The sequence below is a fragment of the Anguilla rostrata genome, chromosome 10 (genome assembly GCF_018555375.3).
Source record: "Anguilla rostrata isolate EN2019 chromosome 10, ASM1855537v3, whole genome shotgun sequence".
Lineage (NCBI taxonomy): Eukaryota > Metazoa > Chordata > Actinopteri > Anguilliformes > Anguillidae > Anguilla > Anguilla rostrata.
In genome coordinates this window covers 30,374,383-30,402,328 of record NC_057942.1, presented here as the reverse complement: position 1 = coordinate 30,402,328, position 27,946 = coordinate 30,374,383, and the positions used below count along the sequence as shown (strand labels likewise).

Below are 27,946 nucleotides of genomic sequence, written 5' to 3'. Positions count from 1 at the left end.
CTTGGTGCAGTGAAACCTTTCCAAGGAAACCAGAGGAGGAGAAAAATAGGGCCACGAGTTATGCTATAGCTAACGTATTTAGCTTTTTCTGCATTATGAATGACCATAAGATGTGCCACGTGCTCAGGGCTCTGATATGAGCCAGATGACTTGGGCTCGGAGGGCTTGTGGCTCACGGAATGCAGAGCTTTGTAGAGTGTGGGTTACGAGCCTTCACATTAACGCGGCAGCCAATATCTTGCGGATGGCTTAGACAGCCACTTTTGTGGTCCTGGCAAGACATTAAAACAGAAATGAATAGTGACTGGGCTAACAGAAGCGCATAGTTTGACTGAACGGTGAATTCAGCGACACTGGCAGAGGTCAGACGTTTTATAGAAAAACCTTATTTTCCAGCTACGTTAAGCGGATGGCACCGGAATCCTTGTGGCTTTTTGAGTTTTTCTCGGGATTTCTGCAGGGTCGGGCGCCAGCTTGCTTTTACAATGACAGCTTTACTCAGCAGCCTTTGGGTAAACAGGACTTTGTTCCTGTATCTGACCAGTGATGGAGAAAGAATGGTTTCACTTTATCCCACAGAAAGCTTCAATTCATTCCCTCTAGCTTGTTTTCTACACAGTCAGACTTTTGATATTTGTGGGCTCCCAGATGAGTAGGTTTCTCAAAGAGAGAAGTGCTTGGCAGGAAGTTATTGATCCCTCTGTGGGTAGGGGGGATTTAAATTGGACAGCGCTCCTTGGGTTAGCTCTGCGTTGGTTCCTCCTAACATGACACCACACCTCCACAGGCACTGTTGCTGTCAGTGAGGTCAACTGTCCCCTAAACAGAGTCCTATAGTATTGTGTAGCCTGCGGCGTGTAGCCTGTAGCATGTAAACTCATCCCTGGTTCATGGGCCAGGGCATCAGATGAAGGTTAACACTCCAGCAGCACTATTCCTTGCACAGGAGGACCTCCCACAACAGTGACATGACAGATAGTCAAAAATAATGCAGTCCAGTGGAAGTACAGTTAGCCTAGCACCCTGTTGATGCATTTCATATAAATTGTTTTGCTTTGTACATTTGAACTGTGATGGTTAGATTTCTTTCAGTCATTCTCAAGTAAACTAACTGTAAGTGTTACATTTTTAACTGTCCTAACCGTAATCAACTTAAACCAAGAGCAGGATTTAAGGGGATGTGTGGGAGCAGAGTGGGCGGGGTGTAGCGTAGGTATGGCAACTGACTGGCCAATCAGGCTTGCCGTTAACAGTAGAGGAGTGGAGTGACTGATAAAGCAGGTAAAAGTCACCAGCACAGCGGCAGGCAGTGCCATTGCTCTGTACACACAAAGCGGTTCCTCTCATTCTACATTCTCCGTTTGACATTTGCCAGCTAAACACAGACAAGCACCACTTGTTTACTAAAAGAAAAGTCACACCAGTTCTTTGGCTGTATAAACCTTGAGATCACCTGTGAATATTTCCACGGCAACAGAGAACACACACACACACATACGCACACAAATTTTGTAAACAGGAACACAGCTCAAAAATCAGAGATATCAGGATTTAATTTCAATAGCCAGTTTTTCTATCCCATGATTGCTTACCTTTTCATTTAAATCTGTTTGTCGACAGTTCTGTCTTAAAAGATCCACAATCCTGTCAAAAAAGGCAGAGAAAGATACATCTCATTAAAGATACTTTAAACATGAAAAAAGCATTTATTCACATATCATACACAAAAGATTCAAAAGAATGTGACATCATCATCAAAATGATGCTGAGAAACAACTAAACTTTTACCAGTATGTTTCACAAAAACCAGACAAGCCACATTCCGAAGGAGAGTGACCCACACTTTCCTACTTCCATCACTTCAAGTAACGGGGCCCAAAGTCAAATGGCGATGCAGGTCTGCAACTCGAGGGTTTGTTTTCCCCAGCGAATCCCCTCTCTGATTAATTCAATTAATTTTCCTTTTTGTACAAGTAATAGAGGCGTAGTGCTAAGCACAAAGTAGCACCAAGATATTGTATTTTGCTCAGAAAGTGCATCAGAAATCGCATTACTGAGGCGTCCCTAGAGGCTCACGCATGTCCTTCCTACCCGGGTAAAGAATGATGTCAGCCTTGCCGCTGCGATAAATAATAGGCTTGAGGAATGTGTGAGATTGCTTTTGGATTCCTTAATGAAGCATTCGAACATTGCTTCTTCGTTTCGCCCCCAACACAATCAGATGAAGCTGTAATATCGCAAGGCCGAGAATTAGATCCTTTGGCTCCAACCTTTTTTTTTTTAAAGGGTACATTAATGTAAGAAGTTCTCTATGGTTACCTCTGTTCCCTATCTCCCATTGAGCTTCTCTGGATGTTTTAGCTTAATAAATGTTTCTAATAAAAGGAGAAAAAAAAGCAAGTATGAGACAAGGACAAGGGTTTGAACAGTCTGGCTTTTCCCAGCATGCACTGCACAGGCATGCCCCTGAAACCTACGGACGGTTATGCAAATAGTAACATCTGTCTCATTCCTAAGGGCTGGGAAAGCTATTAAAAAGGGGTTTTCTCTGTCAGTTATGCTTTAAGGACTTTTGGTGGCAAGTTTTCAGTTTTTTTTTATTTTGTCCCTTGGAAACCAGCACATCCCCACTGGCATTTGTTGAGCAGTTAGCAGAAAGCCTTGCACAAATAAGTGTACTTAGCTAATTTCCTCTGCGCCTTAAATAAGCCACTTTAGCGTAAAAAGGCCAAGTGACACACAATGGTAGTATGCGGGTGATGGAGCTGTAAGGTTATCATTAGCACGGTTTACCATTTGGGCTAAAATGGTTTATGAAAGGTTTTCAGGGATGTGAATGCATTTCTCTACAAGCGTAAGTTCGTGTAACTATGGTGTTCTGGTGCTGTGATGACCGAAAGATCCCTGGCCAATTTAAGCTCGCACTACCCGGTGTGCTTGAGGCCTATTGTGTCTCCCGGCCATGCTGCTCCTGGGCGAAAGGCAGCCCAATGACTGAGCAATGCCAGAATTACAGGGCTCAGCCCCAACTGTTTAGAGAGCCATTTGGGAGCCACTCTTCCTGTCTATTTCATAGTTTCCATGCAAATAAATGGCCATCCGGCACACACTGTCATTCAGTAACATTTCTTACAGAGGAGGAAAACTTCACGGCTTTTCAGCTCTCACTGACTTTAGTGGTGTTTTACTTTTATGAAAAAAAGATTAAACACAGTTGTCGTGTTTCCACTGTGAATGCTGATTGGGTTTTTGGTGGGCAGGGAAGGTGTGGGGTGGTTACAGAGGGGAAGACAAGACATATGCAAGACATACTCAAATGTTTTCTCAGCCCAGCATTCTGCTCACAGTGTTTGGCATTGCAAGCACACACCAGGCTCTGTAGGATCACTCTAAGGTTTTTTGTCACTTGTAATTTTGCTTACACAAATTTTTTAACAAATGGCATTTAATGTGATTACTGTCCTGCAAGCTCAGTTTTTTCAACACACAATTCTGAATAGTGATGTGGAATGAGTCACGAAACAAGGTCATTATAATGAATCGCACCAAAAAAAAAAAAAACTGCAATTTCCCCTCTCATTGGATCTGCGACATAAAACCTTAGAAGATCCGTAAAACATGGCCATGCACAGCAGCATCATTATTTCACAGCGATGCATAAGTAAAGCACTTAAAAAGGCCATTATAAGTGCACTTCCTTCAAGTAGGCTTGAGTTCTGTGTGTGGAAGGCCGCAAGTCTTCCATGAAAGTTTTGTGTGCTGTAGTTTTTATTGTTATTTAAATGCGTTACAATTCTGAAGTGACCACAGGAACAAGCCTGGTATCATGAATCAGTGCGCTGTTAGCTGAAGAAAAAAAAATGCAGTTACACAATGAATAATTTTACAAGGGTGACTATGGGATTTCTGTCATTAAAGACAGGTTTTAATAGCTCATGCAATTATACTGCCCTCTTTCAACAGAGCATCAGTGCCCAAGCTATAAATCCATAGCCTTTAGCAATAGCTAAGCTGCTCCTGTTACTGCATTGCTTGGGTTATTTACAGTACAAGCCGTTCACCTTGCTGAGATGTGCCAACCTAATGGATTTGACTGCCAAAAATGCACCTTAAAGGCAGTTGGCAGGGAGAAATTCTCTCTAAAGGGATTTCGCTAGCAGAGCTTTGCCCTCGAGACATTCTGGTGATAGAGACGTGGCCTTAAGATGCGTGGGTGGTGTTGTGTCCCTTAAGGCGTTCGGGGAGTGAAGATCTACCCTGAAGGCATTACACGATGAAGATGTGGCCTTAAGGCACTGGGGTGGTAGAGATGGGCCCTGGAGCATTCGCTGGGTACAGCCGTCTAGGTCTCCTGCTGTTGTTCATTGTCAGGGTTCTGCTTTTCTACTGGTCAGTTGGTTCCTATCTTCCTTTGACACCAAGACTCAACACTGGTACTAATTCCTCTTAATTGACCTTACAGGCTGAGGCCCTGTTGGACAATCACCAACCGTTAAAGTGAAACCCAGATTCTGCCCCTCCATAACTGCTATCTCCTATAGTTGAGTATACTTTTACAAGGAAGGAGTCGATCATTTAATTTCTATTCAGACAACTGTGTTATGGTATTGAACAATGTAATATATTTCTCATATGAAAAGAACTAGCATTCTGAGGCTAGATTGATTTTGGACCTGAGTTCTTAAAGCTTATTATTCCTCATGAATATGTGTGAGGTGCGTAAGAGTGTATTCCTGTGCATGATGCAAATTAGACTCCAAACTGAGGGTGAGCATTTGGCAATCGTTAGTCATAAGGGCCCATTGTCCTGGTAGAAGTCACATACGTCAGTAGAGTAGAAGGGAGATGGAAATGCCATGTGATGCTTAAATTCTCTCACCGCCTTGGCTCCTAGCTCGCTAAACACCTGCTGTTTTGATTGCAATGAATAGATCTTACATCTGGACACAATAGGCAGTGCATCCCATGCATACAAGTTGAATAAAGTACATGGGGAGTATATTAACATCTGTCCATAAAATCGGTGGGTACCAAGCTACTACTCCTACTATTACTTACTACTACTACTACTAGTAATAATAATAATAATAATAATAATAATAATAATAATAGTAATAGTAATGCAATATAGGCATGACAGGATGCATTTGTGAACGTGACACACAATTTCCGTGAATAACATGATTGAAGGTTTTCTTGAAGTCTGCAGTACTGTTGATATCAAAATTCACACAAAAGTAACCTCCCAAAGAAGACATTCATACATTTTAATTGGGTAATCCAGCCCCGTACACAGGGCCATGCGACGCAGTCGGTTACCGTGACCGCGCTGCCGCTCACCATGGCTACGCCAGCCACCTGCGCACCCCAGGGAAGAACTGTTTACCACCTTAATAACGGCTCTGAACCTGAAAATGGAAACCGCGCCGTGTCTTCTGCCCAAAAGCGTGAACACTAAGTGCCTCCTCGCTGCTCGCTGCTCACTCCAGCTGCAGATTCCAGACGGAATCGCGCATATTAAAATAGCCGCACAAAACACAGACTCAAACTGATACATGTTTAGAACTTTTCCCTGTTTCTGACTGAGTCTGAATTACTGTCACAAAAAAATAAAAAAATAAAAATAAATAATAATAATAATAATAATAACCTGCCGCTGACAAATCCTGACCTACTTTAGCCGGCAGCCCTGCAAGGTGGTGTATAATCAGTAGTCATATTGCCCACAAAGAGCAAGCCTGCGGTCTTCCTACAGTCTGCCTACAGTCTACCTGCAGCCTGCATACAGTCTACCTGCAGTCTACATAGTCTGTCTGAGGTATACCTGCAGTCTAACTGTAGCCTCCTGCAGTCTAACTACAGTCTACCTGTAGTTTACCTGCAACTGCATACAGTCTACCTGTAGTCTACCTGGAGTCTGCATACAATCTACCTGCTGTCTACTTGCAGGCGTCCTCCAATCTGCAGGAAGGAATGGCAGCTATCCCTATAAAGAGCATGTGCTTGTCTGCTTCCTACTGCAGTTAATGATAATAATAATAATAATGTATTTGAATCCTTTTCCAGCACTTCATGTAACTCATACAGTAAGTAAATTACAATAATCACGAAGTAATTACATCCTTTTCCAGCACTTTGTATAATTCATAGAGTACCGGCGATACAATGGCCGAACCGTCTCCATTATCGGCTAAAGGGGCGAGATGAGGGGGCGCAGAGTGGGCGTGGGCACGCCCAAGTGGGAGGAGGGGCTTGTTAGCGAGCGTCGTGGGCGGCCCGGCTATCTCACGCACGCACCTGCGCTGGTACGGCCTCGCTGACTCGGATGAGACCCGTCACAGGTGCGCTTCGTACCGGCTGCCCCTCGGACCGAGGCAATCGCCGCGGCGCCCGAATCTTATCGACCCCGCACCAGGCAGGGCTAGCCCGCAATTCGTTTGAGTGACGCGTTTGTTGTCCCGGTAAGCCTCCCGTTGTGTTTGGTCACGTGATCAAAAAAGAGTCGGAAATGTGAGAGGCGGGTGGAGTGAACATTTCAGCGCTGACAAAATCATTTTGATGTTCATGGCGTCGTCTGCAGGAACGGGGATTCGAGAGCTTGCATTTGGGAGCTTGCCTAAAGAATAAAATTAATTGTATATCAAGTGTAACCTGCTTTTATATCAGGGCTGTCACCAATATTTTATTAGACATTTCTGTTATTAATTTCCCATTTTATTTTTCTTTCAAAGTTTAGGAGGAGAGCAGCATGTGTTGGTAGATTACCTTGAAGTTGTGCTTTGTGATCGATTCAAGATTAAAAGCAGCCATGTTGAAAAATGCTCTCTGCTTTTATGAATTATTGTGATTTGGAAAGGGAATTTGACCGCAGGTAATAGAGCTGCTGACTCATAATTACTTCTACAGGTCCTTTTTATTAATCAATTCTACAGTCAAAACTGTCAATGGGAGTGCAGTTCACTTCTTTTAAACAGCTCGGTGAGAAAGGGAATTTAAATGGTAATTTCGAAAACAGTCAAAGAAACAAGGCAAAGCACTTCTGTCAACATGGATCATTGTGTTGTGGTTAGTCTCAGCTCAGAATTCTCTCACTGAGATTCCCGATGGGCATTTTCAATCTACTTCAAAGAGCAATCATAGAAATTATAAAATGTACTTTTCATCTGCAATTGCTGCTTTTTTACCTGGCTTTGGGTATCCATTGTCAGAGGTGCAAAAACATGCTACAATGATCGCATCAGTGGTAGCATACAGGCTTTATAAATGGTATGCTACAAATATAATTATGAGCCAGATGAGTAATCGATGGTTGAACAATGGACTGGGTAGAAAATTGAGAACATAAGACTCACCTTTTATGAAATTAACGTTTTTTGTGTTATTTTTGTGTTTGATTTATGAAAACAGGCCACGGTTATTTATTTATTTATTTATTTGTTTGTTTGTTTGTTTGTTACTTTTTTTTACTTCTTGCTTTTGGCACTACTTTTGTCGCACTGTGACTAATACGTTTTAATTGAAACGCCACGCGGCTCGGACCATTTCGGACGCGCCGCAACAACGGAGCGGCTTTTCGTATTTTCCGACGCGCCGCCGCGAGCTTCGCGAGAGGAGGGAACGGCGATTTTTCCCGAGAGTGGCTTTTCGCACGTAACGGAACGAGGGAGCCGCGGAGCCGGCCGGGTCGTTCGTCGCGAAGCGGCGCGGGGAGACTAATATAATTGCGGTAAGAGGGCTGAGCTCCTGAGCCGGGCTCACACAGGCATATTAGATTACGCTGATGTGAATCATGTTGACACAGACCATTAAATGGCTTTAATAGAAATCGGCCCGAATCGCTCACGCCGAGCGCCGAGTCGCGCTCTGGGAGTCTGGGCGCGTAAATAACATGTTTAGCTGATGAAAAGATCAAGATATTTATGTAAATAAATACCTGCAGCTGGCGTATTGAAACCGACTCTTAAAGCAATTGGCAATAAGAATAAAAGCACGCCTTTGACATGGCTGTTTCTCAACATTGACAGTTTTGATGAATAATATTACTGCAACTGCCTATGCTATTTGTAACAGCTACTGCTGTTTAAAGCTGAAAGCAGGACTGCACCATTTTAACACATATAACTTTAAGTTATGTTCTGAATGAAGGTAAGTAACATATCTGTGAGAATTTTTCAGAGGCCAATAAGGTATTTTTTTAAACGTTTTTGCTTTTAGGGAGGGGACATTGTTATTTCCATGTTAACAACTTTCCGGATAATAAAGTATTATCTTATCTTAATTACCAAACTCGCTTAGGCGCGTCATTATGCATCTCCCATATCTTAACAATGATAGCTTTTTGAATGTAAGGTGCAAGGGGATGATTAGGTTGTGCGACTGCGGGTAGTTGTTTGGGAGGAAGAACACTGGGTGTTAAAACACCTCTGACTCCTTTACTAAGTGCTAGCTGTGAGCCAGGAAAAGAAAAGGCCGTATTTTGATATTGGACCAGTCATAATTTCTCATTGTAAATTTGACATTTTAACACTGTTCCAGTATCACAGTCGGGACATTTGAATGGGTTTTCCTTTTTCTTTTTTGTTTTAATACTTAATAGTATTAAACGTAATAGTTTTTCCATTATATGGTAAAAGCGGGAACTCGGTCACAGCACTTGGCTGTGTTTCAAGCCAGAAAAGATGGCCAAAGATAGTTCAGTTCTTGCAACGCATCAAGAAGAGCCAACTATGTGAGTATCCTGCCAGAGACACTTTATTAAGCAAACCAAACTTACCATAAGTCTCAATACAGTAAAGGCTAGTTCCATTCCGTGGAATTCTCTGTGTCGTAAAAATCAGTTTATTAGCTACGCTGTGCAGAAAACACACACAGTGGGCACTAGCAAAATGTCACGTTCTAATCTGAAAGGTTTTCAATATCTTCGATACATTTTTCAATAAGTATACTCATGTGGTCTCCCCCTGGTCATTAAATTAATGTACAGCAAAGAGGACAGCTGTGTTCTTGGTTGGAAATATACTTGTTAGCAGCTAGTGTGCCATGCTGACACTGCGTGTCATACAGTGAGCTACTCAGAAAAGACTGTTACAGAGCAACACTATGTGCAAAGCCAAGGGTCATACTATGATTAGCGATGTGACACCATGAGAAGCTCTGTGCTTTAACAGACAGCAGAATCTTGTGCATCTTAAGCAAAACCGATGACACGGTGTTCTCACCTTGGTTACCGTATCCAATGTCTGCTGGCCAAAACAGGGAAAACAATGTGGGCGGAACAAATATTTACAGTAACATGGCGTCAGTGAAAACAGGGAAGCCAATTTTTAATTGGGTTTCAGCGTGGTCACCAGGAACTCCGGCAAAGAGATCGTAAAGCCCATAGTTTTTGAAAAGCCGCATGCCCAGATGCCAGCATACTTGATGCTTGTCAGGAAATTACATTGCAGTGCACAAAGAAAATGTCTGATCGCTTATTGAATAAACCACCAAAAATGTGGATGTATTCCTTGAACCTGACAACACCCTACTGAAAAGTGATAATAGGTTTTTAGTTCCATATTGTCTGAACAGATTTAGATGTTTGCAGTGAAGAACAGAACTGTTGTTGTTTTTGTTTTTTGTTTTTTTCGTAGAAATGAGAAAAGTAATAACTCAAGGCATCAAGGCATTCAGCAGTTGTCTATTTATGAAAAATATGGGAAATACATTTATGTGCATGGCAAGACAATAATGCAGTGTTTTATGAAATTTCTCATTAGTCCTAGTTTTCTTAGAATCTTCCCAGCACATTTCATTGCTTCCTGTCCATTTGGAGCAGGGTGAAATCGCCTATGGGGTGCACATACTTAGGATTTGGGGTCCAGCAGGGCTCCTATTTTTTTCCCTTCACTAAGCCAGAGGGTTTTAAATTGGTGCTTCTTCTCAATCAGTCCTAGTGAAGGCGCACTCACAGTTCGGCTGTGCTTCCCCCCATTCGTCAGCAAGATGAGGAGAAGGAGACCCAGGGAGACGAGAGCACAGGCCGGCTAATGTGGCGGCGCTGGGGTCTGGCCAAAGTCGCGGCCCTGTCCGGCTCCTGCGGCAGACGGCCTGTCCGAAAAAAGTCAAAGTTTCACCTGCGACGGCGACATCTGCCGCGGTTTCAGGGAACCTGCTGCCGCGGCGACGGAGGGCTCGTTAAAGCGCGCTGTGGCGAAATTAGCCGACTGCTGACAGACACGGATGCCGCTGGTCGGGTCGCTGGCGAAAAGGAATTGGCCTGTAGTGCGGCTCATCTCTGTTCCTCTGCCTGAGGAGGTCACATACTAACTCATATCCTGTGTGTGTGTGTGTCTGTGCTTGTGTATGTGCGCATGTGCGTGCTTGTGTATGTGTCTGTGCTCGTGTATGTATGCGTGTGTGTATGTGTCCATGCTTGTGCGTGTGTGTGTCTGTGCTTGTGTGTGTGTGTGCGAGTGTGTGTGTGTGTGTGTGTGGATGTGTTCGTGTGTATGTGTGTGTGTGTGTGCATGTGTATTTATGTGTATGTGTGTGTGCATGTATATCCATGCAGAGTGAATGCACGTTATTACGAAAAGATGTGTTCCTCACATCCTTCCTCAATAGGTATCTGTTTGCACGTCCTATATAAGCAATATCTTGGAGAGCAGGGTGGCTGGAATATCAAACACCAGAAAACCTTAGTCTTTTTATTTTTTTTAATGCATGAGAAAGCTCATTTTTCTGTCCCCTGCTCTAAGGTGCAGCACAGCAGTGAGGGCTGTCTAAGCAAAGCCTTTCTGCTTCTAATTTAAAGACAGCCTTTCCCTGTGGACGGGCCTGAGGCACTGGGGCCACAAACACTTGCATATCGTTAAAGCCTTCGGTTATTTTAGTCCTGCTAGCCCCGCTCTCGTGGGACTGTCCCCGTTCCTGCATCGCCACGGCCTTGTTTCACACATCCGTCTCTCTCACCTCACAGTGTAACGCGGGGCGCCGTGACGCTTTCGGACTGGAGAACTGGCCAGGTGCAGTGCATTGTGGGAATGGCTTCCATGCCAGTGTTATGCCCACCTCCTTCAGATAACAGAATGTATGTGCCAAGCCATGGGAGTTGAGTTTCCTATATATATAGATATTTCTGCTCCGTTCTGTGAGTCAGATTTTACATGGATACATTTGCAGAGTTCCAGAATTTAGCATTGGTGACTTATTCTACGGACATGTGTGGAAGTGTGTGTAATTGTGTGTGTGTGTGTGAATGTGTGTGTGCACTTATGTATGTATGCATGCATGTGTGTCAAAAGCAGGTACTCTGAAAGAGCAAAACAGAACTGCAGGCAGTCATAGGGCCCGATGAAAAAATTTCCTACATAAAAGAAAGCTTTTTTTTACTGACACTGCAGTGGGCACTTATGTCAAGATTCAGAACAAAATTGAATCTGTACGAACTTTAAAAGAGTATAACCTGCCACAGTGTGCTGTTGTGTGTGCTCTTATGGGAGCATCATCGGTGTAGCTGAATATTTCATGTCATGTTGTTGTATGCATATTCACTCAGAGCTGATTAATGAATACAGTACAGATTATGGATCTTAATTGGTTGGCATGTTCCTCAGTAATTCTGTTCTTGATTGCCATTTAAATTGGGGATTGACAAATTAAATTCCATGTTGGAATGACAACAGAAGTATGGAACAGACTCTTTAGTTCGGTGTCCCCTGTGAAAGTCTTGTGCCTGTTCCGCACCAGTGTAGATGGAAGACTTAGTGCATTTATGCAGTGCTACAAAGACAAATGTCTGTTCCCAGACACTGTATCCAAGGGACTGAACCAAATCATGGATTTTTCAATACCTTTGACCCATATGACCACAATATAACTAGCACACTGTGAACGACTGCTCGAGATGCCGTGCTCAGTGATCCTCTGTGTTATTGTGTTCTGTTGTGGGTCATGGAGTTCACCTCCAAATTACTTCCACACCAACTTCATAAAAGAGATGAAGCATTTCAGAGAGTTAAAAAAAGGTGCTGAACTTTAGTCTTCCGTAAAAGAAGAAAAGCTCAGAAAATAAATATATAAATTTGAAAAGGTGCTTGTTTGAGTTTGACGTGGTTTCTCTCTCACTCTTTTCTCCTAGAGAAATGACTTTGGTTTTCGGGGCTTGGAAAGGATTTGTGTCTGCCGGCATTTTCCCTTAAGAGACCTGGCTGGCAGATATGATTTGGTAGTGTTCCCGGAAAAACGTCGTGGGGAATGTTAGAAGGGCACAGATTTTGGCCCCGCAAAAAAAAAGGGGGGTTGGGAGGCGGGGGTCTTAACGACAGAAACCCCCCGGAATGATACTTCAGCCAGATATGCGACCGGGGCGGCCAAAAAAAGTGCGATGAGAACAGTAATGGTCCCGTGCAAACCGCGGACGCTCGGCTCGTCTTACACGCCGAGGCTAATCTGACGCCGCTAATACGTTTTAAATAGAGGGCGGCATCCGCACTGGCACCGCGGTGAGCGCATCTCGGTTGGCATTGAGAAAAGAGAGGCGCTCTGCAGGGGCAGCGACGTCGCCGTCACTCCACTTGAATCGCAATTTGTGGGCCATTGTGGCGTTGTCAAATCGTCTCTGATAAGCAATTAACCGCCATTCGCTCGTTCCTTTCGAAACCCGGCGAAGCATTCGCGCTCCGGACATTAACGGGGCTCTGGGCGCGTTTTAAAGCGACGGCTCGCGCCCTCCGCCGAGCGGTCTCCGGACCGCGGTGCTTTGGCGCGTCGATCGCGCAGGGCTTCGCGGTGTCGCTGTCAGTGTGGTTAAGGCCCAGCCGCGTTTTAACCTCCCGGGGTCCCCTGTGTTGATGTGGCGGATAAACTGTTTAATTCATTTTGCGCTTGGCGTTTCCTTTATTCCTTGCAGATCTGTTCTTTTTAATCAAAGGGCAGGGCCTACTCAAACTGAGATCACCGTGGCCCTTATCGAAAGACAACAGAAATGAATTTGAAACTTAACACAATTTTATTGACATTTCACTGTATTGCAGTTGTAACTACTGGGTAAGGACGGTGAAATTGTATTTGTGTTCTCATCTTAGCAATGAAAAATACAGGAGTTCGCAGTTCTTGGCACAGTATACATACCTAAATACAACTCCTCAGTCAATCCTGACCACATATTCAACTAAACCTTACCAAAATACTACTGTAGCATAGTACTTAGAAATTGAGTGTAACTACTATCAAGGTAATATTACAGTAAGTGCAATATCAAGAGAGAAGAAGAAAAAAGAAATACTGTGAGTGTGATGGTGTTTATTTTGCTGATGTTTTGAATGTATCTTTAGTACTTCTAAAGTCTATATTCAGCAGCTTTAATGCAGTGTTGAGTTGGTCCAGGCCTGGATGTCTGTTTGCATTAGATGTGTAGCTCCTGTCTGAAACTCTCCCCCTCTCTCTCTCTCTCTCTCTCTTTTTCCAGCGGGAGATGGTGAGGACCCAACATCGTCAGGTACTGTTTTTTCTCGCCGTGCTGTCTGTTGTAGTATAAGCCGGTGTTTCTCAGCCTTGGTCCTGGGGGCCCACTGTCTGTGCTGGTTTTGCTCAATAATAACAAGCCCTGTATTGTAATGAGCTGCTAATTGTCCCTAATTAGGCACTTTTATTGTCTATTGAAGGATGATTTACCCGCTTAAAGCCGCATTATGCCAGAAAGAGCTATGTACTTTACACCCTAAAAAATAAATGCCCCATATTCATCTCCCAGGAATTTAAATCAGCCAGACCAACATTTACTGCATGGCAACAGATCATTTTCTGTACTGTTTCATATAAATATAACTATATGGCAAAAAAAAACTATTGTTGAAAGAGATGCCATTTTTAATTGGTTGACTTACACACTGACAGGTGAAATGAGTTGCTTCCTATTGGCTGAGAGTGTGGAAACCTGGAACCATCAATGTAAAATGAATGGTGTTTACTGATAGCAAATGGCCACAAGCCAGACCTGCATTGTTTAAATTAAGTTTAACCCCAGAATTATGGTACGATTTAAAGACATTTTAGCATCCTTAATTGATCAGGACATTGGCTTTGACTAAAACCAGCATATGCAATGTCTCCCCTGGACTGAGGATAAGAACCACTATTCTAAGCCAACCTGTTTTTTATTCCATCCTCAACACAATTTCCTGAACTCACAGTTTAATATGAATTTCATTAGATCCCTAGGCTTATCCCAAGACAGTGTCCAAATGTTTCTATATACTGTCCTCAGTATTTTATTACTTCTCCTTAACATTTGTGTGTGCGTGCATCTATGTGTGTGTTTTTTTTTTTAACTGTCCTGGTCTGGCTGTCTGTGAATTTGATTGGTTCTTTTGAGCAGTTTTTAGACATTTCATATCACATTTGTTGAACTGTTTGAAAAGAAAAGCCATGATTGAGACGTGATTGGCGATTTGTTTGAATGTAGCAATGCAATGAAGTCCTTTGGTTTTTTCAATAGGGTGAAGCGTATAATAGTATGACACAAATAATCAAATGCAGTTCAAAGGTGTGCCTGTGTGCGTGTTTGTGCGTATTACTGACAGGTAATACAGAATGAACACATGAACTGACTGAGATTTTCAATAACTGAGTTCAAGCAATGCCTGCACAGTGAAATGTCCGGAGGTTATATTAGTCCATATGGCCAGAGTGGACTCAAATAAACTCTGCTAGAGTTCAATTAACACTAGACATTTTACTGTGTGGACCCCAGCAGATGAGAAAACTGTGGGAGCAGCACCCCCCCCCCCCCTTTTTTTTTACCCTACTACCCTACTCCCCACCTGCCCTCCTATTGGCTGAGCAGCACCCATCCACAGGAATCAGGCCCCATATCCTGTCCATTGACCTCCAAGCATCTTGTGCTGTTTCTTTCCACTTTGATCTTTTTTTCTTATTTTATTTTGTTCCACTGCGGTTCACCATTTAGTCGTCTTTCAAACAAACACGTTCACTGATCCTCTCCTGATTTATGACTTCCGAATGGCCAGGATCCAGCCTGCGGATTAATTAGCAAGATGCTAATGAATTCATTGATTCAGGTGAACGCAGTCGGGGAAGGCGAGCAGTAGATCCGAGCATCTTCTCACTCTGTAGTACCCCAGCTGAGCAGCGTAGTCCACGCTTCACCTCACAACTACTGCTAGCAGATAGCAGGCGACCAATCAAACAGAGGAGCCGCTAACAAATTGTGAGGCAGGAAATGCCTTGTTGAGTGACAACCTTCCTCCTTGGCTGACAAGGCAGCTGCTGGAACTGACATAGTCGGGATTTGATTCTGGATCATGGGGGACCTTCCTGTACAGAGGGCTAGCTCTTTAGCTTGACGCACCTTCATTCCTACGTAGCAACAGTGTCTTTCCATTGTATGCCGACCATCTGAGTTTATGTCAGCCACAGACATTTAATTGTAATCCTCACTTATACAAACTCAATTTACTAAAAAATTTGATTTGCCGCGGATCAACAAATTCCCATTTTGTTTAGCTGAAAAGAGATTTTGTTATTAATGCACTTTGAAATGAATGCAATTATATCTAGTGATGCATTCATTACAGGGAAATTCACAAGCATGTTCAATCGGAGGGGGCAGATTGGAAAAGCCCACCGGAACGGCTAAAACACTTTGCAAAGTGTTGCCCGTTATGGAGGTGTTTTTTTTCGTTTGTCGCCTTTGATTACAAAAATCTCATTTTTCATGAAAGGAGAATATAAAACCCACATTGATATGGGCTCCATACAGACAGCTCAAATGAATTCCTAACAAACCAGAAATGTTATTTTGTGGCATTCTCATTTATCAGAGGTATGGGTTTTTTGGGTTGATGATGAACACGCCTCGCAACAGTCGCTCATTGTAGCACCCCCCCCAGCCTTCCCGCCTATAGAGAAGAGAAGGTCTTTGCATAAGCATACGTTCGCTTGCTGGTAAAGATAATACAGAAAGATCAAAAAACTAATTTAGCTTCAGTATACATAATCATGCGCGTACATATGCAAGTTTCATGCACTTCTTTAAAGGGGGAAAAAACAAACTGAGCTTTTTTTTGTAAAGTGCTCACTAAAACTTTTCTTAAGTACACAACTGTTGAGTTGTTTTATCTCTAGGAGACTGACGGATGAGCCAGGATATATCACTGCCTGCTCCATCAGACACAAGTGAGACAAGAGAGAGTAATGTTTGGCTTAGAGATACCATGTGTTTTGTAGTTTCTGCTCTCCTTATAAAAGACTAAGGGGCTGTCCCCCTTAAAATCGTTGCTAGCCTACCTCAGTTACGCAACACATACCATGTGTAGCTAGCTTCAGATTACTTTCTTGATTTTGTACACATTTGAATGATGGTCTCCTCCGATACTGATGTTTATTTTTGTACTGCTCCATCCTGTTGTGCCCGCCTAGTTAAATCTCAATGTGACATCCTTGAAAATGATATGGTGATATGGTAATAATGCAATGCCTTTTGATTAATGCAAGGAAAAAGGCTTAGTCAGACTTATGGAGTACACGCACAATCACGGGCCTCAGTTAAATTGAGTGGCCATATAAAAACCCAGGCTCTTTTCCTAGATTTTATTTTCTCTTGGACGAACCTCAGGTGGCTTTTAATGTACCGATATTTATGGCGTTGCGGCAAACCAGCTGGCTTTGCGTGGTAACCAGGGAGCAGTCAGGTCCCGTGCTTTCTTTGGACGCCAACAATTCTGATTCATACTGTACCTTTGATCCGCTAACATCACTCTGCTCTACTTTCATTCAGACTCTATCCGCGGGATAAACAAACTGGAAGTGTATTATGAAGGTGATGTTTGTGCCACCGATACTGCTTCTTTAGCCATATAGAACACATATATGAACATATATTTGAGTGATGAGCTGTCCACCAATCAGGCTTTGCATCCCTTGATGCGAATGATATGGATAGAGCGTTTCCAAACCTGGCAGTTCTTGATAGGAAATATATTCCAGTGAGCAGTGTGCAGGCTGAATGCTCTTTTAGCAGACTAAACATACTTGAAATATATTTGCGCTTGACTATGTGCAAGGTGGCTTGTCCATGGCTTGGTCTCCACTTAATTGAGAGATAACGTACAGAAAATAGTGATCTGGACAAAGCTATTGATAAATTTGCAAAGTTGAAATACAGAAAAAAATAATTGGTGCATTATGGATTTGTAAAAGCTTGCCAATTCAATTTTTTTTTGTTGTGATAGTGTTTCTTGCATTAGGCCAGATATGTAGGCCATAAATAAATATGCCAAATTTCAGCTAGACACCACACTGGCTTTGTTGTTCTTGTAGCTGTTTTGACATGCATATATCAGCACTGTTTTCCTATTGCATAACAGTCAAGAATTTCTACTGCAATATCACCATTATTTTATTTACAGTTTTGCCCTTATTATATATCATGCTTACATAGGCCGATATGTTTTCGGGTTCTGGCACCCACATGCTGGAGAGGCTAGCTCCGCCCTCGCTAGCTCCGCCCTCAGGTGGCCCCCGCCTCCGACCGGTCTTTGTTTCGCACAGGGGGTGGGTGGGTTTTCCGGAAGACCAAACCCACGCTGACCGGACTCATATTCCGCGCCGGGAATTCAACTGAGAGGACGCTGCTTTATCAGAGCCGAAGGGCTTTAAGAGGCAAAAAAAAAAGAAAAAAAAGAGAAGAAGCCTTAATATTTTATCATCCGGAGAAGTCTGTCTGTCAATTTCAGCCACGTCCTGCTATCGCTCAGAGGCTCAGAGACCGGGGCCAACGGCCAGCCCTTCCTTTTTATCAGCTGGAGAAATCTCCCTGATACCATTTGAAGAGAATTCACAAAGCTGAAATGGCTTTTTTTTGTTTCCATTTTATTAAATCTTTCTTGACATAAAGGAATGGATAGAATAAGGACCTCGTCTGATTCTATGCTTTAATTCCCAGCCGGGTCAGTACAGTAGGATGCCCTGTTTGTCGCGGCTACTTCTGTAATGGTTCCTACATACTGTGATAGCTTCCTCAAAGAAATGCAATTATGAAGGATTCAGTGGGCTTTTTTACCTCCACTTTAAAATGTACCTTTGGATTACATATAATTTGCTATTTCTGGTTCAAAAATATGTCATATTTCATTCCATTTTGTCCATTTTACCAAATATTCCAACATGCAGCAGTTGAGATTACAGTTATCATAATGCAATTCTTGCACAATTCCCATTCATGGTATAATCCTGAATGAAATCAGTGTGTAAATCTCAGCGCAGGCCCCACAGCATGTAATACACTGTGAATCACTAGGCATACTCTCTCTGAAGAAAGGGTTCCAAAACGCTTCTCTGAGTCTCCATAGAGGAACACTATCTAGTTCAAGGGTTCTTTGTTGGGGAAAATGGTGCAGTCTGGGAGCTTTCACACCTCTCACACCTAACATAGAGGGTTTCCATAGAGAACTAAAAAAAGGTTCCACTATAAAGTCAAGCCAAAGAAACCATTCAGAACATTTTTTTTCTATTATTGTAGTGATGCAAGCGTATTGTTAGGCCTTATTGCTTTTTCAATACAAAATGCAGAGCTGGTATAATGCTCTCCACAGTGGCAGGTCGGGGGCACCTCTTTGTGTCTTCAGCAGGGTGGGGGTGTTAACCCAAGCAGGAAGAACTGTGTTTGTACTCTGTAATGTTGGGGGGGGGGGGGGATTAGTACATCGATGAGCCAGGTTCACAGGGCTTGAGTGGACATTTCGGGACCCACCAAAGAGAAGGCCAGGCCAATGAAGATGAAGAGGATCAAAACCTACGATGCCTCCCGGACAATCATATTAGTGAGAGACGGGAAATGACAACGCCTTCTGCATGAGCTCACAGGGCCCCCGACACGAGATGCTCTCGCCGTCCGCACGCCGTCACAAAGAACCCGCCAGAGCCGCTCAGCCGAACTCGAGCCGGTTAGCGCGCTGTCAGACCCACGCGCCTGTGCTTTTAGACAGGTATCAAAGCTGGTAGCACTGCTGTTTAGACACCGAGTCTAAACTACTTTTTTAAGTCTGAAAAAAAAATAAGATGGTTAAGTTACCTAATGATTGTGGAGAATATGCGAGCTCTACATCCTAACCCGTTATTATTTCGCTTCGGTAGACAAGACATTCGTCAGATTCACCGCGCTGAATGCTCAAATTAAACTCGAATACGGCATGTATAATTAATGTCATTTTGAAGCCTTCGTGTTAACCTATTATGTAGTAGCCTAACACACTGTAATAACATATTGTTCCCTATAACGAGCAGTGTAGTTTCTGCTTTAGCAAGTGCACTATTTAGTAATGTCGGCTTTATCCTGCTTCTTACCGCCTTGTCGAAACTGTTTCTTTGGTCTTAGTTGTGATAAAGATTTGAAGAGACACTCTGCTTGAACTGTGTGGTTGCTGAGATAAAGCTTTTATATTTGCACACTGTCATTGGTGACAGTATCTCGCATTTGACTGGTAATTGTGACTGTTGTAAATGTGTGAATATGTGTGTGTGTTTGTGTGTCTGTCTGCATGTGTGTGTTCACTGTACACATGCTTGTGTGCATTAAAGAATGAAACAGCTGGAACACTTTATATTGCTTTATACTTTTACCAGTGTAAAAGAAAGACAATAATCTAGATATTTCTGTTGAATTTATTTTAGTTATTATAAATGCATGCTATAAAAGCGTTCAAATTGTTAGTTTCTCATATTGTTCACGCCCAGGGGTCTTTCAGCCAGAATGAATCAACAGCTGTGATCGCGACAGTTCCAATGTGGAAAATCTCCACTTGAGAAGGTCCCTGGCGAAGGCTCAAAGGCATAATGGAGTAAGAGACATTCAAAGGAGAGGAGCCGTGGGTTACAAAATAACAAACAGGCTCCCCCCCCCCCACACCCCCACCCGCCGCCCCCACTGCCATCCCCCACCCCAACGGCAGTATGAGTCTGCTCGTCCAGTGCCCTCTCTCCAAACATTGGAGCAGATAGAAAAGTCGATGCACGCCTCATGCACTTAGCCTCGTCTCTGAACTTTGGTACGGCCAGAGAGTATGGTGTCCCCCAATGAAATTTTGGCTGAAATTTTGCCATGGCAGTTCAGTGGGTGCCCTGTCTTTCCGTTTCCTTTCCTTTAAATATCTCCCTTATGCCCGTTTCAAGGTGACATTGAACTTTGTTTAACTGCCGCTCTCGAGGAGATTTATTTGACGTCCCCGTCGGCTCGGACCATTACGTTTTACTCCTTTCGATGAGCTTCTTTCTTCCTGATTTATACGCACATCCCTTTTGACGTAGTTAAATGTCACCGTGTCCAATCTGTTTGGTCTTGACAGAACACAAGGACCCTAAAACTTTTCAGGAAGGGACATTCGTAGACGACCACTAAAAGGCTGAATAAATTGATTGTACTGAGTAGCTCCTCTAACCCCGGAGTCTCAGTACCAATCACGTCATATCAAATGGAGTGGATTAAAGTGAACAGGAAATAGGCTGCACAGAACCTGTAATGGAATCAGAAAAGCCTGCATGAAGCTCTGTGCGTGCATTCATTCAGTTACTATCAGACTGCCTATATTCCACCTACATGTGTCCCTAACCCTAAAGTGTTGTTTAAAAAAAAAACAAAAAACATTTTTGTCATAAATGTATTTGTTATCCCTGAACTTGGAAATAATTGTTTGAATGAATTTTGAATTATATGAGTTAAGCAGGCTTTAATTTAAGTTGAATTAAACTTTAAATTGAACACAGGCTTTAATCGCATTATAAAACCCAAACTTTGATTCATATCCTTAACAAAATGAAAGCTGCGCTAGGTTCAGATGTGACATCGCTCATAAATAAGCGCACGGAGGAAACGACACGGTGGTTGGCGGTTGCGGCGCGTTAGCGTCATAGCGGCTCGTCAGCCTTTTGAATGGCAGCCTTTGTGCTTATTGTGGCGGGCGGTTTGTCTAAATCTCCGGCTGGGCTGCGGGCGATGGAGAGTAAACCGTCTCTGTCAGCTTTCCTCGGTCGATAACCCTGCGCTCGGCCTGTGGTCCTCTGTTCGCTGCGCGGGTTAGTGGGTGTGTTCTGGCTCCCTGGTCTTCCTCCAGCCCCCTGGTCTTCCTCTATCCCAGCCACCCCTCCTCCCTCGCTCTTTGAAGCGCCGCGGTGTCGGAAGTCTGCCGGGTGACTCGGGGTCTCTGTAATTAAAATTCAGCCCGCGCTCCTGATGTACAGTGCCTGTAATTGCTTTCCTTGCACTTTTGACTCCAGAATGAAGTTCTTCCTTGGGTGAAAAAATCTTTTGCTATAACTGTATATAGATATATTTTGCAGCAGTATATGGTGTTTTTTTCGTGCGAGAATGGTCTTTTATTTTATTGTTGGAGTGGCTGCGTGTGTGCATGCGTGTGTGTGTGTGTGTGTGTGTCTGTGTGTGTATGAGAGAGGTAGAGAGAGAGGGAGAGAGAGAGAGAGAGAGAGAGATATGAGAGTGCCAGAGACATGTATTGTAGGTTGTAGGTTATAGGTCATTCACTGACCGTGGTTCATGGTTTTTTTAATTGAATATACAGCTGCATTTATGAAGGGGGGATGATGACGATGATGACAACACCTGCATTTGACTGAGTCAGAACTGGGGAAAAATCAAGATTGGATCCAGGACAGTCTGTGCAATAAACTGTGAAATGTGTTAGCTTTCTTAAATAGATGGGGAGACAGGTGCAAACAATAACCAGTAAATAACTCAGGTGAGATGGATAGACTCTAGGGGAATTGGTAGCCTCTGGTGGTCAAGAACCAGAATTGTGAATCAGTACATGGAGCATGTGATTGGCCGAGCGTGCAGTGAGGAAATCAACATGTGAGTGCGATTGGCCATCCTAAATTGGTTTTAAAAAATCAGAGACAATTTTGTTTAAAAAAATGGATGAACCAATACAGTACGCACAACTCAGAAAAACCAATCACAATAAGGAGTTGCATGCACTGTACAACGTGATGAATTTGAAAAAACACCCAGAATATGAAAGCTGGTTGTTGATTTGAAAGGAAGAAGACAAGCGTCCATCATGTAACCAGTAGTCGGGTTCGGTACTGTCGTCTTGCTGAGCGTGAGAAGATTGACAGCTTGCCTTTCCTTGTACTGTCAGGAATGTGCTCAAACAGTGGGTGGTACCGGTCAGTAAAGTTAAATAATGAAAGAGCATTAAAAAAACAACAAGCAGGAAGACTTTTGTTTCATTATGTAAACCTTTTTACACTGCCATGCGTGTTTCACAGGGTGCTGTACAAATTCAGACTACCTTCTGCTTTTTAAAATTTTTATTTAAATTAGAATGTATCCTCCATTACAGTATTGTCAGGAAGCTTTGTGCCTTCTACAGTATATATTTGTTGTCTAAGAGATCTGACTGCTGCCACTAGCTCCCTACATGGCGAAATTCATTGTAATGGAGTTGAGCTAAGGTCTTGTAATTTTTATGGCTCTAATTATCTAAGGGGATCATTAATGCGGATTGAAGTGTCGTAAACAAATGGGCTGACCTCAATAGGCTTCTGCACATTGTGCTCTTGCTCTCTCTCTCTCTTTGGACTTTAATTTCACCCTCAAGGAAATACTGCACTTCATTCCGTGATCTCTGAACTTGTGCCTGCACTGCGAGGTTCTCTGGATAACAGCATCTGCTAAAAGGCATTAAAGGAAAGGATTTTTTTCCCCCTGAAACAACAGCTCTGTAACTAGAGTGTAATAAAACAATTGGGTTGCTTTCGCTTCTGTTCTCAAAAGGTGAGTTCATACAAAAAAAAACAATGCACAGGGACAGTTTTAAAGGGGAGAACTTCAAAATTCTGCCTCTGTTCATCTCCCCGTCGTCACTGTAAATGGAAATTGAAATACTCTTTGTGTTGTCCTACATTCCAGCACCCCATAGAGATCCTTGATCATGTTTACAAACACTGGATTTGTCACTAATACAGTAAATCTGTATTATTGGTATATTTCATCAAATTTTTGTGCTGTAAATAAGCCGTCATTGCACTTGGACTATTCAAACAAGAAGCAGTGGCCCCTCTAAACAGCCCAGTTATAAAAAATATATATTAAACTTCACAAACTGGTTGAGTCATCAGAAGAGGAATATCTGAATTATGCAGAAAAAAGAAATCAGATAAACCTGGAAAAGCAACCAGCATAAAAATGGTCTTTCAAAAAAACGGCATTTGAAGAGGTTGATTATTTAATAGGCTGTAATTATAGGGGCTGTCCTTGGTAATCTGACTGTCCTTCTTATAATTGGACCTCTGATAATCTTTCCTCCGTAAATGTGTAATGCCAGCCTATTCGGTCAAGCAGCCATTACAGCTATTACAGTTCATATGACTTTTTAACAGCTCAGCCAATCAACGAGATCATAATGTGAGCTTGACATGAAAATGGACCTTCTCAGAAATGCTCCTAAGAAAGGAACATCGTGCACTTGCTTTGAAATGGCTCTGAAGGTGCCGTATGGCTTTGCCACCATTAAGGGGGTTTCACAGATGCAGTGCTCCAAAGAGAGGCACTCAGCCCTCATTTGCTTTATCACCAAGGGAGGTTCTTAAACTTCAGCTTGGCGGTCCCTTTGCATCCTACCTGCCACTATGTAAAGTTACCTCAGCAGTCAAAAAAGCCTGCTGAAGAAGAGAAGAACTCACCAAGTATGGTGAACAGAATATCCTCACCGAAGTTTGGGAAGGGGGGTATGTGGGGAAGGGGGAATAAAAGGCCATCTGAGTCTTCTGTGTCTTGTGACATTCAGGTCTATCAGATAATGGACTACAGATAACGGCCAAAGAGAGAGACAGCCAGAGTCTGTTGATTGCACCATAAGCACCCCCCCCATTTTGTGCAAAGAGGCCGAAAGAAACACTGGAGTCATTGCCCTCACTCATACAAGCATAGCCAGCCCATCGTTTCTAGAGCTCTGAAAGGACACGTTCAGAAGACTGGGTTTACTTAGAGGAGTGCTCTGGAGGGATGCTGTCTTATAGGTGCTTTTATTTATTTCCCATGTCACTTGAATCAGTGTGTTGAAAGCCAGATATGAGGTTTTTTTTTCTGTAAAAAAAGAAACAAATTGCGTGGGACCTACAATGCATCAAACTAGCAGTCTAAGTTGGCATGACTAATGGACTTGCAAAAAATAATTTGCTGATCAGAGTATTTTTTGAGGACTTCAGAGATATTTTTGTGATTTTAATTGCACAAAAATGGGTTATTGTATTCAGTCAACATTTTTGCTATAACGTACTAAAAACTGCAAGTGTTTTTTTTCTTCATTAACAGAAGTTAAGACTAAGAACAAAAACTCATCCTGTTATGGCACTGCTTTGGGATGGAATCCCAACTATGCCAGTGCCAACTGTGCCAGGTACCCCTGCAAGGCAATGCATAATTTGAGGTGGCATCGCCCAGGGTTAGGGAGGGTGAGTTCTCACCGCAAGTTCAGTCTCACTGCTCTCTAGTGACCCCTGCTGGTTCATCAAGCAGCACATGACGTGTCTTCCTATGACTCATGTCTGTGCAAGCTTCACACCACATGCTTTGGAAGAGAACGCGTGTATGCCTGCACTCATGCACGTTGGCTGTAGAGATAACAACACAAGCCACACTGTTTACCATTGGTCATTCCAAATATGGGAGAAAACTGAGGAAATGCATTTTAAAAAAGTGAATCAATCAGCTTTTGATTTTTTAGTATTACACAACCATTTAAACAAGGAATTGGAGGAATCTGTGCCCCTTAAATGGTTAATAATAATAGTAATAATAATAATAATAATTTTTTGTTTATTTCTGTTGAGTGTTGTCCCCATGCAAAACATTCTGAACTTACAATTCAAAGGGGGTTTGATCCTACAGTGTTTAAATACTTGTACAATTATTTGTTTTTCTTTACAAAACTAAAGGCCTTGCTCCCATTAAACTTCAGTTGTTTCTCTCAATTTTTGTCAGATAAGATATAAGCAAAAGTGATCTGCAGAGACGCTCACTATATCAGCTGTGTAAACAGAGCCATTAATCATCATTAGACAGTATTGGCTTCTTCGCATAAGCTTTGCACGGAATAGATTTCTTGTCAAAGTGCGAGGCTTCCATTTCTTTGGATGAGCATACCCGTGCGTGTGTGTGTGTGTTTAGTATGCATGCAGTGTCTGTGTGTGGGTACATACTATACTTGACCCTATGGAAACTAAATCTTTGAACGATCTCAGTTGCCTCATCCACTAGGTTCCTGGGAGAATGACTGTGTTGGGTCTGGTCAGGTCTGGTTGTGCGGCACCTGTGTGTGTGTACTGTAGGAGGTCAGGCCAATTCAGATGTGCTTACAGCATGTTAAATGGAACATGTTGGCCAGAGCTTTGCCACACCATCGAGGAGGCAGGCTTTGTTAGCCTCTTCAGGCCATTAGCGGCATTACCCAGCCAGTGCACTGTGACAAACAGCCCCCCCTGTCTGCCTCCCCGGGACCTGGCGACGAGCCTCAGTCCACGTCTGAGCCACGGCTCCAGGGGTGAGATCACAAGGCTCGTCCTCTGATCCCGTTTGTCGCTCGCGCAGTCGTAACCCAGATCGCCGCCTCACCCGAAGAGTTACGAGCCCACGGCTCAGCGCTTAGCGATGAGCTACTGACGACTGTTAATGCAAGCAGATTGTAATTCTTTTAAATTGCCTGATTTGGTAGGAATGGCATTTATTTTTTATTGTTATTTCCCTGTCTCGTTATGTCTTTTGTTTAACTGATAGCGTTTTTTGGATGTCACGGTGAATTATCGACTTGTATGATGTATTTACGCATGTAATCCTTGCACATTGCTCGGTTTTTTTACGGAAACAGTGCAAATTAAATGTGTGCTTTGTTCAGCGGTCCGGTTAGCAGGGCCTCATACAGGGATCTGAACCTGTAACCCCCTGTGCTTTTGGGCTTTATATAATACACCTAAGCCATCCCAATGCACAAATAAAATGTAACACAAATGAAAATAACGTTGAACCATCATATGCGCTCTGCCCTCCCCAAATGTTTCACAAAGCAACAAGTTCTCACTTATAGAGTGCGATGTAAACCACGTGGTATTGAGTGTACTGTGTAACTGTGAGATCCTTTCTCAAAATAAGCAGTGCTCAGTAAACACACAACGTATTATATTAAAGTCTAAATGATATTTCATTTGTGCAAAATATGTCTTTTAAATATGACGCTCTCCCTGGGCTGTTCGATCTGGCGCTGATGTCCTCTTGTTTGTCTTCGTTAGGACCCTGCCACCCGAATCCGTGTCACAACGGCGGAGAGTGCGAAATCAGCGAGACCTACAGGGGCGACACCTTCATCGGATACGTGTGCAAGTGTCCCCCCGGCTTCAACGGGATCCACTGCCAGCACAGTAAGATGGATCGCCCTGATTACCCCTCCTCCGCCGCCGCTCTCTCCCACCTTTCGGCCGTTTGCGTAGCGCCGACACCGACGCAAATCGAACCCTCGGGATTTCAGGCATTTCGCATTAAAAGGAGAGAGAGAGAGAGAGAGAGAGAGAGAGAGGGAGAGAGAGAGGGAGAGGAGAGAGAGAGAGGAGAGAGAGAGAGAGAGGAGAGAGAAGGAGAGAGAGAGGAGGGGAGGAGGAGAGAGGAGGAGAGAGGGGGGAGAGAGAGAGAGAGAGAGGGGAGAGAGAGAGAGAGAGAGATGTTTTTTCTTTCTCATATGTCTCTGAGAGATGCGAGCCTGATTTGAGTGCAAAACGGTTCTGTGCATGCCGATGGCTAATGGCCTTTGCTTTGTGCTGTTTTAAAAAAAAAAAATCACATTATTCTTCTCATGGCTCTGATGAAGTAAATAAATGTTTCATGGTGCTTGTTTCCTGGTGCAGTGCCACACATGTGGCGGTTATCATCGCCTGTTCCGACGCGAGGCATCAATGTTTTACAAGGAGAGTCTTCTCCAATCAAGTGCCTGAATTCAGTCCTGCTATTGCTATGTGATTTGGCCTCGTCTTCCTAAATCTTCAAAAAAAAATGGCATCTTGGCTGAAATGAGGTGTTTGTGTTTGGGCCATCTACATAAAGTTTGAAATATGAAATGTGTTCCAGTACCAAAAGCGTCTGTGGTTTTAAAACCCGTGGAACAATATCAGATTTTTGTATAAAGCTTTGTTGCAGGTTTTATGGGATATGGGGTACAGTAGTAGGTCCAGACGGTAGTCATCCCTTCATGATGTGCTTCGTAGTTCCAAATGAATGGTGCAGTCGGGAGGGAAACAGCACATAACGGCAGTGCTGCTCAACCTGCTTCTGAACTGTGCCTTAAGCACTGCAGATATAAACTTCACACATGGCAAAATCCAGATAAGGGTCTGATAAGGTTAGTGTATAGAGTACAATTGAGGTATATCTGTGTGTGTGTGTGTGCGTGAACTTGTAATACGATCTTTGTGGAAACCAAATGTCCTCACAAGGATAGAAAGATGAGGGAAATGTATATTTGTGGGGACCTTTTGCTGGTCCCCACAAGGTCAAGAGGCTGTTTTAGGGTTAGGGGTTAGGTTAAGGTTAGGGTTAAGGTTAGGCATGTAGTGGTTAGGGTTAGGGTTAGAGGTTACGGAATGAATGTAGTCAATGGGAAGTCCTCATAAGGATAGCAGTACGGGACTGTGTGTGTGTGTGTGTGTGTACATCACGTGTATACAAATTTCTCTTTGCTATGCTCTGTGGGCTGTGGGTTAATATCTGTTTCATGTCCACAGTAGATACATTTTTTAGCTCCTCCACAGTCTGTGGATGGTACTTACAGTAAAGACGCAGACAAAAAATCATACCTCATAACAGGTATATGGCCATCGGCCTTATGACCTGGAGTGACCTCTGGCCTGGAGTGCAATGTTCTGACTGCTGCACCACAAGCTGTCT

At 43.2% G+C, this 27,946-nt stretch overlaps 1 protein-coding gene across 2 annotated transcripts in view; it reads left to right on the top strand.

The window, feature by feature from the left end:
• The window catches only part of LOC135233189 (EGF-like repeat and discoidin I-like domain-containing protein 3), a 149,882-nt gene that overhangs the window by 29,027 nt on the left and 92,909 nt on the right, over nt 1-27,946 (top strand). For both annotated transcript variants that reach the window (XM_064296491.1, XM_064296490.1), the window contains 2 exons: nt 13,451-13,480; nt 26,302-26,430. In XM_064296491.1, coding sequence (XP_064152561.1) covers nt 13,451-13,480; nt 26,302-26,430 — 159 coding nt within the window. The remainder of the gene's footprint in view (nt 1-13,450; nt 13,481-26,301; nt 26,431-27,946) is intronic.